A 16,612-nucleotide genomic window follows, 5' to 3' on the forward strand; every position below is an offset into this window, starting at 1 on the left:
CACCCGAGTAACTCTCTTGGTCAAAAATATTGCCCCATCGTATGTAGATGAAAGCCCAAAAATCGCAACGAACTTCCAATATCGCTAACGTGGGTCGAACCGCTAGTCATGCTTGAGTGGAAGAGGCTTACTGTAGTAAATCAAGAACATCAATATATAGATCGCCAAATAGGCATATTGCCTCATTAACATGCACAAGTATCATTTGTTGTAGCAGTGACGGTCAGATTGTCATTTATGTGCTATAGAAGCCCTGGATTTTGAATCGCATAGTTGCATGCCTCACAATATGACGATTCTGTACTTGTGTTGTTCTGGCCAATAGAAGACGTATTGAACTAGCAAACAGACTTGCCACAGGGGCAGACAGCTATAGAGAGGTATATACCCGCTCACCCACTCGTCACTGGCTATTTCTTCTTATACCAGCGTTCTTTCTCACCAGGCCCTTTTGTATATTTTTTGGGCATATCGTGGGACATGGGAAGATAGAATCGACATTCACGTATTTGATGTCTCCCCGTAACCCTAGGAGGATCTAATGAGCCTAAGTCAAGGTCACCGTTGACTCTTACATTCTTGGACAAAAGTCCTTTGTCGTTAGGAGGCTTTTGGAAATGCCCGACTCAAATCGTACAGCCTAGCACAACAGAATCCATATCTTCGTACTAGCGATGCTCTCCCCGAGAGGTCGAAAGATTATCTGCCCTCGTGATGACCACCAAGCTTGTATGACCTCCAAATATGGCCAAGATAATGTCTTCAGTAGGAACGGAATATCGCGACGAGCTGGCATCTTGCAATCTTCTGGTGGCATATTTGCAGCAGCTGTTTCTCTGCCTCGATACAGCGTGCTGATTATAGACGGTCTCTATATTTACGACCCCTAGGAAGGCCGCGAGCCGGGAAACACCCCATTAACGTTGGGAAATAATCCGATGGCTTGATAACCAAGCAGTGGGCAGTTTCCGTAATATCATCGTCTCTTTTCATTCTGGTTGATCGAATGTGTACATTGCACACAGTTCATGTCAAACCAGCGTCATGTAGGTTTTTGGTCGATGGGCTAGGTCTAGCAAGGATGGTGCGCAATTGTGTGGAGGATAGTGAAAAGGAGGCTGGGACTTGCTGTATTACCACTGTAGAGGCAATGTGAGTTGAGTATCACTCACTGTATATCAGCGAATACCAAATGAGACACAAAAGAGCAGGTAAAGATGATCGTAGGAAAGGCTAAACATGCCTCCGGTTGACTGCAAGTATACCAGGACTTACTAGTAAAAAGACTTTAATTTCTACAGGTATATTCTGCTGTGTACATAGAAACACCCACGCCTTTTCCGTAGCCATCACATGCGGGCTATAAAGCTTGAAAAATACATTTAACAGAAGGTATAATATAAAATAAAGTGACTATAAAGTTAATGAAAACGCCATATACCCCGACCATGCTTTACATTGTGTCGTACTGCAACGCATTAAAGCAAATTGCGCCGTTTGACAGGACTGGGAGACCGCAGTTGAATCTCCCGATCGCGATTCCGCCCCGTCACATAGTTCATCCTGGGGTGTTCCAGTAGCATTGAACCATTCTGCTTTTCGTCCAAGTTCGGGGCAGGTGCGAGCTTCTGCTCCTGATGATCAAGATAGCTGTAATGGTGGCCGTTCTGGTACTGTCCTTGTGACGAGGCAATGGGAGCATATTGGGCCGAGTTCTGGCGGGAGAACGAGGAAGGGTGAGGATGTGGGTATTCGTGCTGGTTGAGACGGTTTCTGAAGGAGCGGAAAGACCAATTGCTCACGACGGTGACAGTTGATATCGTAGCGAGGAAAAAGAGCTGTATTTATTAGCATCAGACAGGATTACAGGATAGAGAAGGGAGGACATACAATTGCCTTCCAGCTGATAGGATCGATGAAGCTGTTAATGATAACCGCCATCGTATGTGCCGACACTTTTGCTCGTCCAACCTTCGCCGGATCGCGGTTCATACAACGCTCCCAGTTCTCGCACACCGTTTCCAGTGCCGGTAGTCGATCATTTCCCGCGCATCTGTTGTCCACGTAACTCTTCGCACATGTAGCCATCTCCGCTAATATCCCATCCGACACCTCCTCAGCTGCCTGCTCGAATTCAGCCCGAATGGCCGACACAAATCCAAAAACCACGTAAACAGCCAACGAAAATAACGACAGATTCACCACCAATTGTGCCCACCACGACAGAATGCTTGGAACGTAAGGATGCGCCTCGAGAAGGGCAAAAAAGTCGGAAAACGACGTCATTCGCGACACAGAAATCTCTTGCTGATTCGATTGTCCCTGCCCCTGTAACTGCTTCTGCGTATTACTCTCACTACTCGTCGGCCGATCATCATCCTCATCATCACTATCCCGTCGTAACCGCATATCCAGCGCCTTATCCCTCCTTCGTCTCTTCTGCACCCGTCTTGCCAGCGCATTCGAATAGTGGCCAACACGCGGAATCTCACCGCGACCAGGACTAGGCGCAGGCGCCGGCGCAAACCGTCCATACATACTAAACAAGGAATTTCGGTGTGCACCATTCTTCGCGGGAGTCGGCTCGGGAGTATCTTCGTTATCTGCATTTTCAGGGGAGGACATGTTCTCCGCGCCGGAAGAGAAGTCGAGGTCGAATTTGCGGGGTGTCATGAAGGCGGGTTGGTTGAAGGCCGATTTGGGAGTTCCGGGAGGCTGAGAGAAGAGGAAGGGCTGGGAGTTAGGTTCGCGGAGGGCAGGCATGGATTTCTTCTCGGGGGAGTCAAAGGTGCTATGCGGGCCTGTTTTTGTCAGTATTTATCCTCATTAGATTGGCTTGGACGAGTTGTGAACATGGGTCACGCACGCTTCTTCTGGTTCTCATGTTGCATGCTGAGCTGATAGAATGGGGAAGTGACATCGCCAGGAGCCCTGGTTTGCCATTCGAAGTCCATAGGACTTTCTCCGGATCGTTTGTCCATCTTGTACGATGGCTGGCGAGGGTGAGGGATCGGAGGTGGTGGTGGTAGGAGTGTGAAGGAAGAAGCGGCGACTTTTTTTCTGTTTTTGTTTGGGACGGAGTAAACAATCACCACTCAACTATCCAGTATGGACAAAGAGCATAGCAACGACTCTGTTTTTGCTTTGAAATTTACACCATTTTATGCCGAGTTATTTTCCAAGTTTTTGTCAATTGGATTCGAGCACAATATGGGCCGTGCCAGAAGTTGCGCGGTCTGTTGCTGCAGTCCACCATATTCATGGAAAGCTTCAAGATTTCCCAAATGGTCAAGTCGCTCTACTCACGGAAGGATTCTACAGACTACCATTTGCGACCAGAAGTTGACTCATATCAATTATAACAGACGACATCATATCGAGATACATTATGATATAACCAAAACTAATAATATAATAATAATAATAGCAGGATGCAGTCTAGGAATGAAGCAGCGCAGAAACATCATCGAGATCATCATCAGCGCCGACCAAAAATCACCAAAACTATAACCAATATTCACAAGCAGACCAACCAACTCCATGCAGTGCCAAAGTACAAACGAAACAGGCAAAATACCGATGACAGGATCATGCGTGGACGTGGACATAGTCAACCAACTCGAAGCCTTCATCCTCCGCCGGATATCCCATGCCTATCTCGCCATCATGCGACACGACTTCGTACTCCCTGACCAACTTCTCCGTTTCCTTCGTCTCGTACCTCTCAAGAGCTTTGTCCACGGCGTCGCAGAGAATCGTCTGGCCGGATACTTCGTACGGGATGGGGGAGCCGTCGTCATCTAGAGCGGTGGTGTCGACGTGGCCGGGGATAGCGTTCGTGGTGATGGACTCGTCGGCGGATGAGTCGGAGGACTGGCCGTCATCGTCGAGGACCTCGCGGGTTTCCCAGCGCATAGCGACTTTGGCGCCGTTGGCCAGCTTATTCAGGTTGTGTTGGTTGTCACGCTTCAACGCCCGTGTCATACTAGTATGGTCAGCCTGTCCGTCTATCTGTGTGCTGATAAGGACACGTACCCCGCGTAATGAGACCCGGGCAATGCCGGGCGTGCTGTGAGATCGATATAGCGCTCAATGGTCGGGAAGGATGTCGGGCGCGGCAGGTGTCTCGCACTGCGGCCTCCATAAGCCCATTTGGCCTTCTTATCATTGTAGCGCTTGACTTCGACGCCGGGACGACGGAAGTCACCAGTGATGGAGAGGGATGCCATAGTCGGATGAATACAGGATACGGTGTATGGTATAAGGTATATGGTATATGGTGTACTTGTATAGAGGGAGAGTCGGAGACTGCGTTTATGGGAAAGCAAAGAAGAGATGGACAGGGGAAAGAACGACTTTGTTTGCGTAGGACAACAGAAGATACCAGTGGTTCAGTGGAGAGGAAGGAACGAGGAATAACACTGGCCAGATAATATACTCCGGAACAGAAGTAGTACTAGAACCCCCTACGCATTCACCTAATCGCATGCGCCCCAATCAGCACGAGGACGCGAGGTCATCTTATGCGAGCGACTATTGAGTTACCTATTCCCTATCAGTTGCGCCACGGCGAGCCCAGTCCATTGACTCATGGCTTCCATGGTACTCTGAATCCCTCCTTTGAGTCCCCGAGGCTTATCCATACAAGAAGGCACGTTGCAGTCATTGTATTGCGTGACTCAGTTTAGCGCTTATCAGGTTCCTTGTCCGGATGACTGACTATCACTGTCATCTGCAAGGTGTCCTTCACGGTGGCCAATCTGTGTTGTTATCGCTGGACTTGGTCCCCCGTGCTGTACGAGCCGCAGTGATAGCCGAGGTACTCCGCCTGAATGGCCTGGAGTGCAGAGTATACGAATATACGAATACTTTCTGATGTCATATCCAGGGAACTATGTTGACATCAAGCAAGGCTATAATCTGCTTTTCATCATGACATACCGGTATCTACCAGGGTAGTAATACATTATCCATGCAATTATTAGGTGCCAGCACCTGTACAAGTAGATCACCCCGGAGTGCGGAGTACCCAACACACCGTAACTATTCATCCATCTGCCACTGGTACTCCAAAGACTCAATCCTCCCCTTTTTATTCCTCGACGCAAACCACTCCTTTTCAAACCCATTCCCCCGATCAACCCCATCCCACCGATGTCCCGGCCGAATCCCATACCGATTCGGCTGGAAGCTCCCCTTATACAAAGGCTTCCCCGTAGTACTCGCCCCACCACCTCCAGTATTCGTCAAGAACGCCGCCGCCGGATCATCCCATCGCTGTCTTCCCTTGAGCTCCTCATTCAGCGACTCATCCTCCACCGTCCGCGCCACCGGCATCGCCCGCACTTCTTGTAGTTGCTGTTTGCGCTCCTGGCGCTCCTGGCGCTGAACATCACCCATAAGATCCTCCTTAGCTTGTTCCTCCTTCTCGCGTTTCTCCTGTTCCGCACGTCGTGCTTCCGCACGCTTCATAGCAACGTTGATAATTCGTCCCGACGCATCACGGTAGATAGTTTCTTCAGCTTCCTGCGGCCTCTCCTTGTATTTCGCAGCCTCGAGTTTCTTTCGTCGTTCCTGCTCCGCGACCATCGCAGCCGTCTGCTCGGCAGTCTGTAATCCCGCCCTTGCCCCAGACTCCATCTTCATCCCCTCATCCTGCTCTGCCATCTGCCCCTCAATCATAGGCTCATCCTCATCACCCCCGGCCTCCTTCCTTGCCGCATCCCGTTCTGCCGCCGCAGACGCCAGAATCGCATCTGCTTCATCTTTACCAGCTGTTGGTCCACCGATAGTCTTCCAAGCAGAGTTCTTTGCGCGTCGAAACTCCGCGCTCCGCGTCCCCGTTACCATCGCAGGCCTGTCTTCATCGTCATCGACCCCCGTTTTAGTGTTTCGTAGATCCGGGGGGTCGTCGTCGGCGATGATGAGGCCGGTGCTTTCTTCGGTGGATTGTTTGGTCTTCTTTCGCTTTTTCTTGGGGCGTTCGGGTACAGGGTCAGCCGTGAGGTAGTTTTTAGCGAGGTAGTCGGCGAGGGAGGAGGGCATTTTGTTTTGTGTGGTTTTGGTAGTTGGGTTGGGTGGTTTTTTTGAAGGAGCTTGAGCTTGGCTTGAGATTGTTGTTATCGGGCTGGTTTGATAACGGAGATTTGTTGAGCCGGTATCTTCTGTACTGTGTCTTACATTTGTGAGTGGGTGATACGACTAAATACATGTAATTGACGAGATGTCCATCGATTTATCACGATGCTCTGGCAAACACCAAACGCTAATACTCATCCAACATAATAGACAGTGAGATGCCTTGAAGACACTTCAGTAATCAGATGGTCTATGGCTGTTGTGGTCTAGGTATTTCCTCGAACACCTGGTAACCCAATCTATATAGTTTTCTTAATGACAGATTTTGGACCAGGGCTCGTGTGGCTGTTTCCATCTAGGTTTCATGCCAGAAAAGTAAGTTGCCGTCGGAACACATATTCAGTAGTGTAGTGTTTGATATGACATATCTAGTTGCATGTGGATCTCCAGGGCGGCGCCTGAATCGCGCCAGACGATACGCTGTGGACGGCCATGGATGTGTTGCACTAAGAACATATTCCCGAGCAAAGCAGCGGAGGCCAGAAACGTACGGTTGTTAATGATCCGTTTGACCAAGTACATCAGCGTTCCCACCCCGGATCTGAGGAGACGGAAAAGAGCTCCAAGGAATGGGGAAGTGGCATTTCCTTTTACTCGTCGATCAGCATTGTGAAGGACGTTGCGTCAAAAAGACCGCTCCGTTCCTCCAACTTCTTTGTACCGAAAGGTGAACTTCGTGTAGGATGTGTTTGATGGAACCGTACTGGTGTGAGACCACAGATAGCCTGCTGCAATAAGTCTTCATTCTCATGAGAGGGAAACGAGAAGATTTCTGTAAAGCTTGTTGGCAAATGGAAAATCCCATGGTTCACTAGCTCCATTAATACCACTCGATTTTTTTGTTGCTCGCTACAGAATTCGGTTTTGCCAAAATTTATGGACGTAGACTGCGTTTTATGTTCTCATTCTCCCATTCCATCTTAGTCCAGAACCACAGATTCCCATAGTGGCACGTTCGGTAATCAAAGGTCGATCTCGTTTGTATTGACGTGAGGCTGTTATTCCTATTATACGTCTCTAAAGGCCCGGCTAAGTTCTGGGTAACAGACGGCCTTGGACTAAGCGTGTACATTGAGTTGCGTGTGACTACCCCCCGGGGTAAGCCTATGTTCAGTTAAGGTCATGTTAGAGAGATACACAGTGTTCATAAAACAGAAGGTTACTACTTGCCATTAATCGACACAAATTTTTGCTCCGACATTTGTGTTAATTGGGGTTTAGAAACCAGCGGCCGTAGCGGTAGGTGCGCAATGATATCATTTCAAATATCTATGGCGGTGCTATATCATTTCTCCGTCACCTATTATAATGGACATATAGCAGAGCCTTCAATTTCTTGAAGCCATAGTGTGCGTTAATCCGGGTGGGGTTTCTGTCAGCACCATCAAAGACAATAGACAAAATAGCCTATGAGCTGGCTATGTCCAGATTACCTCCTGCTGGTCGGAGGATGAAATGCTGATTTCGGAATGCTCACACTCTGCAGGTTACCTTCGTATTTAATAAATCATGGAGCGCCTATCATAACGACGGCTCTTAGATCGAACGTCAGCAAAGCTGAAAATACTCCTCATATTGAGGACCAGAAAATAAGTTCGTAGTGAAGTTCATAGCTTCTCTGTAACCACCAGTCCGTGTCCGTGCAAACCCGGGCAGACTCGGACACACTCGACTCAATTACAAACGTCAGTCCAGCATATCGAAACCTGGCTTGCATCTCGTAAAACGACTAGTTCTCCGGAAGGTCTCACTTCTGGTCGGAGCCCTAACTAAGAGCCAATTTGGCTAGCATCTACCATGATGGCCAGTGTTGAAATATGGTTGCAGTAAGCTTTGGCAGGCGTCAGATGAAGTATGGGACAGACTTCAGCTCCGTCACGTGTATGTGCAGGGTCTTACCTTAAGATTCCATACACCAAACACTGTTTCATGTATCGTGAAAGGTCTAAGCCCATTCAGCCCAAGTATTTCTTCAAGCAGTTTGGAGCCAAAGAATTTCGATCTTAGTGGTGCGTCCTCGACTGTTTCTCATGATATCGAGCGGCATTGAAACGTGCCACTACATGTTACCGTACGGTGCTGAACTCTCTGCAAAACTTAGCGTACCTTATCAAGGTACTATGTTTTTCATATAGATATTACCATCATAGACCAGAGATGAAATCCATGTCTTCTGTTTGGGGGTGTGAAAATAATAAATTAGTTCGAGCATGGCAAAGAGGGCTTTCTACATCTCTTCACTCGAAGAAGCACAGTTGGACATGCAAAAAGCAGTACCGCGTAGTTCGACTTCGAAGTACTCATAAAACAGCTGGAATGTAGTCCATTTTGAGTGCAAAGCTTTCGCAGAAGGTTCGTCTCACAACCAGGGAAATACCATCAGTGAGACTCTTTGTTTTAGCATGAATGGCATTAAAATTGAACTGATCCTGACCGACAATCGGAAGATCAGTCAATTACAAGACCAGAAAGCTCTGTTTCTGGGGCGTGGGAATGATGGATGTGCCTGGAGCTCAACAGCGTATCTATTAATGGAGATATATTGCCTTTATGTTGTCTTCCTAGTCTTTCGGCGGCTGTCTCACTGAATTCGAATGTCGATTCCTCTGTTCTTTGTACAGGTACCCGACGACTCTATTATTCCAGCAGTGTAAGCTGGTTGGTAAAGCTGTGCTATTCATGCAAAAAGAACCACTTTCTTAAGGAGTTAGCATCTTCATTGTCGACATGCAGATAACTTGGATGTTGCCGTATGTCCACCCAGATGGCGCATCATGCTTTAGGCATCTGTCAGAAATAACTGGTAGAAAAATGGATACCACTGAATCCGTCGACGATACTTTGTAACATCAGAAATTCATTCAAAACCATCCGGGGATGGTACACAAATCGACACAACATAGCTATTTTGAAGCCACCAAGTCGTATCCTACCATAGCTGAAGCACAACACAACACAACCTTTGTTTGAGAACGGATAAGGATTGCCGGAATACAACCACAGACAGACATATATTCTGCGGAAATCTACCATGTCCACATTTAGTATAAAGCATCACGGCAGAAACCAGCCTGGCATCTCCGTGTGAAAACTTACTTTGTAGCCCCAACCTGATGCTCCTGGCGGAATGCTAAACTGTTGATCTGTGCATAAGTAATTCCCTGTTTTAGTACCGGGACATCTGTCGAAGCGAGCTTCGTCGTATGGAAACGCGACGTGTAGGATGCAGCAAAACCAAGCAAGAATAATCGTCTGTTGAGGTAGTAAGAATCGCAATTTCCGGGTTTCCGTTATCCTTGAACAGTGAAGCATTACTTTCGACTATCAGCATTACCTCCCTTCACCTATCAACGGCAAATGTGCCAACAAGGTTGGGGATTGTCAGCCGAATGATTCCTTAGTAGATAGGGTTTGATCATGGGTCGACCCCAAGCATCGCGTTGGCTTGGTTGTGTCTGTATACACTGTATTTCAACACGGCAGAGACCAACCCGGCAACGTATAGACAACCGTTGGTCACCCGTGATCTCCGATGTATAATTCAAGCGGGTATGTCTCATCCATCCGACGAACACTGTCCAGGCATTACAGCCAGACACTGCACGCGTTTACTTATCTTGATCGCTTTTCGTCCAGAGCTCTCGAAATATGTCCCCAGAAATATGAAGTTGTTCTCCGCGTTACTCTTTGTGAATGAAAAGACATACCGGGGGTTCTTTTTACTGCGCTAGATAGTCGGTGACTACCCCTGATCTAGATATGTGCCTGTGACATGCAACGACGCAGATGAATGCTAGAGGGTGAATATTCGTCATGCGTCTTAATTTGAGACGCTACCATTAACACGGCTACTCGGTAGGTAGCTCACCGAATCCCAGGTGGTGGTCATCCCCGAGGTAATATATATATCATAGCAAACTTCAATTCGTGGTTCTCATAGTGACGCGTAAAAGAGAGGTATGATGGTATACCATATTTGTAACTAACGTCATGACGTGGAAGGACCATTAGGTACGCCACAATACCAGTCTCGTTATTAAGGCGAGGGCACTGGGCAGGGTATCTGTAGACGGCAATGTGCCACATTGTGCTCATTTGGGTGTCGTTCCAGTTTTTCTGGGGAGAGATTCAAGTTCTTCATGAAGAGCCAGTCTTGTCAAGGCGAGAACAGTGAGTCCTGATGTCAAGCTGGGTTGCTTTTAGCAGATGATGCATAAAGGTTGGTTTGAGTAGAGAGAAGTTGTAAATAAAAGCTATAGGGAAGCTCGCTTTCGTATCAACAATGGCAGTGAATGGAGTATAGATATCAGGATGCGGAAGATTTTTATTGACTGTATTCACAGATATCTGGCTAAAAACCAATAAAGACGACTTCCGTAGGAGGATGCAATTTTGATACACATAGCCCATTATATACAAACTAGTGATTACAATACAGGCGCATTCGGAACTTCATTCAGTCAATGTACGGGCATCTACATCCTACAGTCATGGGCATGCAATGGAAATCCGGGCAGAAACGAGGCATCCGCAGGGACAGGGATGCCTATAAGTCCACCACAAACGGCCGGTTCCCCAGTCTCCCCGAGTTGCGATACATACAAGCCGCGTTCACAAACCACCCACACCCTCGGTTCTCGCCACCCCACACCTTGGCCCAGACGATGCCCAGGACGCCATACGCAACGACACGAGCAGCATCGACCCACCCTGTTGGGTCGAGGAGATCACGGAGCAGTCCGCAGAAAACGGAGACAAGCCGGCCGTCGCGGGCACGCACCCGTCTTGTGGCACAGAGCCGCTCCCATGCCTGTTGTGCCTCGTCCCAGTAGACGGGTTCGTTGCCATAGGCCTCGTGCAGGTGGCCGAAGATGTGCAGGGAGGGACGAACGCGCCAGGCTTCAGAGAGAAGGTATGGACAGCCGGCGGAGTAGACGGGTGAGAGATCGAGGTGGCCTTGCGGCGGGGTGTGGGTGATGAGGATGTCGGTCTCGGGTGGTACGGTGCCGGACCAGGCATCGTGGTGGGGGGAGTAGGTGAACGCGTGCTCAGAACCGAATGGGACGATTGCGGGAATTTGAGGAGCGCCGTAGAGCGTTAGGGTGCGAACGGAATTATTAGACGTAGAGTTGGTGCTAGTGGATGATAAAGAGATGGCGCTAGTGGGCGATGATGGCTGGGGTGGGAATGAGAGGGTCACGGAGGTATGCTGTAGGTAGTGGATATCTCCCCAATCAATTCGATGACTGTCGAGGTCTTCGAGAGAGTGTAGAGATGCTGTCGACGCTGACACTGCTGCAAACGATGATGAGGATGGATGATCACGATCCTCGTCGCGGCGGGATCGAACGTCAAAGTAGCTGTCGTGGTTCCCACACACGACAACCTTTTGTGGATGAGGGAGTTGTTGTAGCCAATCTACCGCCTCTTGAATCTCCTTGATACTGCCATCGTTGCACAGATCCCCCGCGTGGATTAGCAGGTCGCCGTCAGGGACGTCGGGATATTGCTGGGAATGGGTGTCGGAGATGCAAACGACGCGAATTGGCCGGACGCCAGGAGGTGGTAGGCGGGGAGGCCCTCGCAGACGCAGGAGCGCCTGGTGAACGGGATAGAGGAGAGCAGTGAGGGGAGAGGCGAAGAAATAGTCCGGAAGAGGTCGACGATGGAACGGAGAGGACATTTTGTTGTTTGGATATGAGAAGAGGGGGAGGTGAAGTGAGGTCGAAGTTGAAGAAAAGAGGGGTGCAGGGAAGAGGAGAAAAAGAAAAGCACGTGAAAAGAGGTCAGTGACATGGAATTGACCCCATCTGGACAGGGAACAGGTTGAATGGTCAATACAAGTGAAGGATTATGCAGAGAACTGTTTGAGTGAAGAAAAAGACGCAGTGGGAGATTTGGCGGCGGTTTATGATATCGGGGCGAGTGCCAACTGACATATATATAAGAAATATATTATAAGAACTGCACACAGGGATTGATCTCTACGAGGATTATTCTCGGTCTTTTTAGACTATTCTAAGCCGTTTTCTATGTGTATATTCTGTACAATGCATGGAACCCTGTCGTATACTCGCCACGCTGCTTTCGGACATTCCTGATTTCCTAATTCAGATATCTGAACATTTATATACTCTCTTCTCGCATACTCTGTATTCATTTCTATTCCATTCATTTTGTATTCTCTGTTTCTCTATCCTATTGTATTCGATGGGCTTATTGTACTAAGTATTGATTTCATACAACCCGTTGCGTCATATCAACCACTACTAGTCTGTTCTCAGTCTTCGGGCGAGGAGTATTGTATATTCATTCTGATATTATCTCACTATTCCGTACCCTCTTCCTATAACTATTCTTTGCATATTATTATACTCTCTTCTACATCTATTCTATGCTGTGCGGTCACCGACCAACCAACCCCTCCAGATTCGCTTCTCCGCCCACACCGTCTGGACTCTTCGCTTTCTTCCATCTTTCTCGCCCCATCAACGTCAACTTTTCTCTCTCTTTCCTCCCCTCTTCTCTGTATTATTTCTTTTATTCTCATCACAATATCGACTCCTGATTATCCTCATCCTCTTGTCTATATCTTTTTCGCCCCCCCGTACTCCCCTATTCCTCTCCTTCGACCCTCCCTCTACCCGACCTCCCCTCTTCCTCCTCCCGCCGCCAAAACAATGGACGGTGTTGACATCACAAAAGCTGTCCTTAACAAAGGAAAACAAATGGCCAGTGTCGCGGCCTCTGCAGCCAATGGCAATGGTGGAAAGAAGCGCAGAAAGGGAACCGATTTGAAACCCATCGTCACCAATGATCCCAGTTCCCCGGCCGTCGACCAGCCCACCTCGGCTGAGTATGTTTTTTTTTCCCGCATTCATCATTGATGTGCATTTTCTGACCCGACAACAGAGCGGCCTTGGCAGATTCCGCATCGCGCTCCTCCTCCTCATCATCATCCGAAGAAGAAGAAGTCGAAACTACCGCCGAAGAAGAGGATTCCGAAGACTACGTCAAGGGTGGTTACCACCCCGTTAGCGTCGGAGAAACATACAACAATGGTCGCTACGTGATCATACGCAAGTTGGGCTGGGGTCATTTCTCAACCGTCTGGCTGTCGCGCGATAATATTTCCGGCAAGCATGTCGCCCTTAAAGTCGTTCGCTCAGCCGCCCACTACACCGAAACCGCCGTCGATGAAATTAAACTCCTCAGCCGCATCGTCAAAGCCAATCCCTCTCACCCCGGTCGGAAACATGTCGTGAGTTTGCTCGACTCGTTTGAACACAAGGGTCCCAATGGCACCCACGTCTGCATGGTCTTTGAGGTACTGGGTGAAAACCTGCTGGGTTTGATTAAGCGCTGGAACCACCGCGGCATCCCCATGCCGCTGGTCAAACAAATCACAAAACAAGTACTTTTGGGTCTGGATTACATGCATCGGGAATGTGGCATTATTCATACCGACTTGAAACCTGAGAACGTCTTGATCGAGATTGGCGATGTCGAGGAGATCGTCCAAACTTACGTCAAAGAAGAAGCCAAGAAGGAACAAAAGGATAAGGAAGACAACCGCAACGGCCGTCGGCGACGCCGCACTCTTATTACGGGGAGCCAACCGCTGCCCAGTCCGCTCAACGCCAACTTTTCCGACTTTAAGCACAGCTCGCAACATTCCCAAAGTAGCCTCAGCGCGATGATTGAGGAACCGCCTGGTAAGTCACTTTCCTTACGCCCGTTTTCTGCATGTCCCGTTAACGCGTTATAGAACCATCAGCAGAGTCTATAAAAGATGCGCCAATTAATGAAGATGAAAAACAAAAGCAAAGAGAGAAGACCACGTATGTGAAACACTTTTGCTTTAGTCCCCCGGGTAGTGCGACTGACCAGATGTCTAAACAGAGATTTGTTGGAAAGAGAGGTATCCGGAATCTCGCTAGAAAAGACGCCCTCCAAGAGCTCGAATAAAGAACCCGATAGTGAGATGATTATCTCCGTGAAGATTGCTGATCTGGGCAATGCGTGCTGGGTCGGGCATCACTTTACCAACGACATCCAAACACGGCAATACCGCTCGCCAGAAGTCATCTTGGGTTCCAAGTGGGGTGCGAGTACAGATGTTTGGAGTATGGCTTGCATGGTGAGTGACTTCGACCTAGTCTGAAGCCGCATTATATTAACGAGAATAGGTTTTCGAACTTATCACCGGAGACTACCTATTCGACCCTCAGTCCGGTACCAAGTACGGCAAAGATGACGACCACATAGCTCAGATTATTGAACTCCTGGGGTCATTCCCCAAGTCCCTGTGTCTCTCCGGAAAGTGGTCGCAAGAGATTTTCAATCGCAAGGGCGAGTTGAGAAATATCCACCGACTTCGTCACTGGGCATTGCCGGATGTGTTGCGCGAAAAGTATCAATTCTCGGGTGATGAGAGTATGCAGATTAGTGATTTCTTGCTTCCTATGTTGGAGCTGCCTCCAGAGCAGCGCGCCAATGCTGGTGGGATGTCATCACACGAATGGATGAACAAGACACCGGGCATGGATGGAATCGCGCTTGACGTTCGTCCAGGAAGTAGGGGTGAGGGGATTGAAGGATGGGCGAGTGAAGTGAAGCGGAGGTGATTTTTTTTTTGATTTTTACGCGATTATTCTGAGCGAGCTTGCGATGAATCGAAATCTTTTCAACGCTCTTGATCTCCGGCCGGCTTTTGTGGATTTATGCTTTTATTATCTTTTGGCGTTTTACTTGGGTTGCTTCCTTTGCCACGCCTCCCCTTTGATCTCATAGACCCCGATTATCCGAACTATCTTGGTGATTGGTTATGAACCCTCCACTGTTAGACGCAGCCGTCTCGCAGATCATCTTACACCGCGGTGCCAAATTTTCCTTATCTATTTCTTGTGAGTTAGTTATCTTGTTTGCTCGATTTCTGTTTACGGAGTCACTACCAGTGGGATCTGGTGAGGAGTACTTGTTCATTCATGGTCAGTGGAATACGGACGCTTGGGTCTTACGAATGGAATGAAACGCGTTGTACGAGATTTTTCTATGGCTCTTCTTCACTTTCAGTCTCTGGATTAGGAAACCAGCCATACCGGACTAGATCCACGTAAAACTCGCCCATCGCATCTGTCTCTACCTTCACGCCCTCCCCGCGAAGAACGTCTGCTTGTCGCTCTGCGCCTCCAGGTTCACTGTATTATTAGCCCATATTGAACGATAATGATTATTTAGAGATACATAAGGAAAAAATACCGGTGCGAAATCATCCCCTTTGAATTGATAACCCTCTGCCACGGCACATTTCCCGCATGAAAGTATTCCCCGGATTCTTCCGCGGGTAGATGTTTCAGTGCGATTCCCACCTGGCGTGCTCGTTTTGCTGCCTTCGTTTCAGCCCCAAGCACTTCACTTTCAAGGCATAGAAATAAATGGAAGTAAAGAGAATGGGGAATGGGGAGGGAATGGGAAGGGAGAGGGCGTACGTTCACCGAGATATAAGGCGATATGGCCGTAAGTCGTTACCGTGCCGGTGGGGATGAGTTGGACGGCTTCGTGGACGGCGTTGATCCACCATTCGGCTTCTTCGGAGCGGGGCATCTGTTTCTATTGTATGTGGCCTGGGTGTTGTATTAGAATTTATGGGGAGGGATTTGTTATTGCTGAGAGGAAAGTGTATATTGCATGGGTATTGAGTTCGGGGAGGTGTTGACGGGTGGTCCCCGTGGGGTTGCGGTGGATATATGTTTCAGGGTTATCCTAGCAGTGATGTTCTAGACCGACAACCCTAATTAAACACCATGTAAAGCTTTCCGGGGTAGTATGTAAGATATCTAATGTGGTGAATATCATATCTGGTATCTATATAACGTGACCCACATGCGAATGTCACACACGGGCGAATGTCACACGAAATTGCTCCGACGCGACTTCTGACTTCTATCACAAATATCACCACAACCAAATATGCGTCAGAAAAATGATGAAAGCCAAGTAATATTGGCCCTTCAAGCTATGCAAAATGACAAAAAGCTGAGCGCTCGAGCAGCTGGAAAGATCTATCACGTGGATCATGAGAAGCTTAGTCGCCGCCGGCGTGGCATGCAATCACGATGCAATATATCAGCCAATTCACAAAGACTCACTGATTTAGAGGAATCAACGATTGTTGAACACATACTTGATCTAGATTCCAAAGGGTTTCCTCCTCGGTTGTCTGGTGTGGAAGATATGGCCAACCGATTACTTGCAACACGCAACATGGGATGTGTTGGTGTAAACTGGGCCAGCACCTTTGTTAAACGGCACCCAGAGCTCACAACTCGTTTTAGTCGGAAATATGACTATCAGAGAGCTTTATGTGAAGATCCAGAGGCTATCCATCGTTGGTTCATGCTTGTTCAAAACATAATCGCGAAGTACGGCATCCAGGAAGCAGATATCTATAACTTTGATGAAACTGGGTTTC

At 48.4% G+C, this 16,612-nt stretch overlaps 6 protein-coding genes across 6 annotated transcripts; 1 reads left to right on the forward strand and 5 right to left on the reverse strand.

The window, feature by feature from the left end:
• Window positions 1-1,478: 1,478 nt before the first annotated feature.
• EURHEDRAFT_406747 (putative nuclear envelope protein Brr6) lies at window positions 1,479-2,981 on the reverse strand (the record flags this gene model as incomplete). Its single annotated transcript, XM_040780480.1, has 3 exons — window positions 1,479-1,838; window positions 1,891-2,801; window positions 2,867-2,981. The coding sequence occupies 3 exons, from the start codon at window positions 2,979-2,981 to the stop codon at window positions 1,479-1,481; spliced, it is 1,386 nt and encodes a 461-aa protein (XP_040634286.1).
• A 349-nt stretch (window positions 2,982-3,330) lies between these two features.
• On the reverse strand, window positions 3,331-4,576 carry EURHEDRAFT_417252 (uncharacterized protein). The gene is made up of 2 exons (XM_040783150.1): window positions 4,036-4,576; window positions 3,331-3,985 (listed from the first exon to the last, which is right to left on the reverse strand). Exons 1-2 carry the CDS (start codon window positions 4,227-4,229, stop codon window positions 3,589-3,591), a joined length of 591 nt encoding a protein of 196 aa, XP_040634287.1. The 5' UTR covers window positions 4,230-4,576; the 3' UTR covers window positions 3,331-3,588.
• Window positions 4,577-5,043: 467 nt separating this feature from the next.
• cwc26 (putative cell cycle control protein (Cwf26)) lies at window positions 5,044-6,045 on the reverse strand (the record flags this gene model as incomplete). Its single annotated transcript, XM_040785138.1, has 1 exon — window positions 5,044-6,045. One exon carries the CDS (start codon window positions 6,043-6,045, stop codon window positions 5,044-5,046), a length of 1,002 nt encoding a protein of 333 aa, XP_040634288.1.
• Window positions 6,046-10,422: 4,377 nt separating this feature from the next.
• Window positions 10,423-12,050, reverse strand: EURHEDRAFT_417255 (metallophosphatase domain-containing protein). The gene has a single exon (XM_040783151.1). The coding sequence runs from the start codon at window positions 11,819-11,821 to the stop codon at window positions 10,685-10,687; it is 1,137 nt and encodes a 378-aa protein (XP_040634289.1). The 5' UTR covers window positions 11,822-12,050; the 3' UTR covers window positions 10,423-10,684.
• A 768-nt stretch (window positions 12,051-12,818) lies between these two features.
• On the forward strand, window positions 12,819-14,765 carry EURHEDRAFT_406751 (serine/threonine-protein kinase; the record flags this gene model as incomplete). The annotated part of the gene is made up of 5 exons (XM_040780481.1): window positions 12,819-12,994; window positions 13,051-13,853; window positions 13,907-13,979; window positions 14,041-14,278; window positions 14,328-14,765. 5 exons carry the CDS (start codon window positions 12,819-12,821, stop codon window positions 14,763-14,765), a joined length of 1,728 nt encoding a protein of 575 aa, XP_040634290.1.
• A 425-nt stretch (window positions 14,766-15,190) lies between these two features.
• Window positions 15,191-15,849, reverse strand: EURHEDRAFT_510294 (MGMT family protein; the record flags this gene model as incomplete). The annotated part of the gene is made up of 3 exons (XM_040785944.1): window positions 15,630-15,849; window positions 15,400-15,526; window positions 15,191-15,338 (listed from the first exon to the last, which is right to left on the reverse strand). Exons 1-3 carry the CDS (start codon window positions 15,742-15,744, stop codon window positions 15,191-15,193), a joined length of 390 nt encoding a protein of 129 aa, XP_040634291.1. The 5' UTR covers window positions 15,745-15,849.
• Between the last annotated feature and the right edge of the window lie 763 nt (window positions 15,850-16,612).

The sequence above is a fragment of the Aspergillus ruber genome (genome assembly GCF_000600275.1).
Source record: "Aspergillus ruber CBS 135680 unplaced genomic scaffold scaffold00046, whole genome shotgun sequence".
Classification (NCBI taxonomy): Eukaryota; Fungi; Ascomycota; class Eurotiomycetes; order Eurotiales; family Aspergillaceae; genus Aspergillus; species Aspergillus ruber.

Coding starts and splice junctions, on each gene's coding strand:
- EURHEDRAFT_417252 (XM_040783150.1), bottom strand. CDS start 4,229: ATGGCATCCCTCTCCATCACTGGTGACTTCCGTCGTCCCGGCGTCGAA. Junction 3,986..4,035: donor CCCGGGTCTCATTACGCGGG/GTACGTGTCCTT, acceptor TGACCATACTAG/TATGACACGGGCGTTGAAGC.
- EURHEDRAFT_417255 (XM_040783151.1), bottom strand. CDS start 11,821: ATGTCCTCTCCGTTCCATCGTCGACCTCTTCCGGACTATTTCTTCGCC.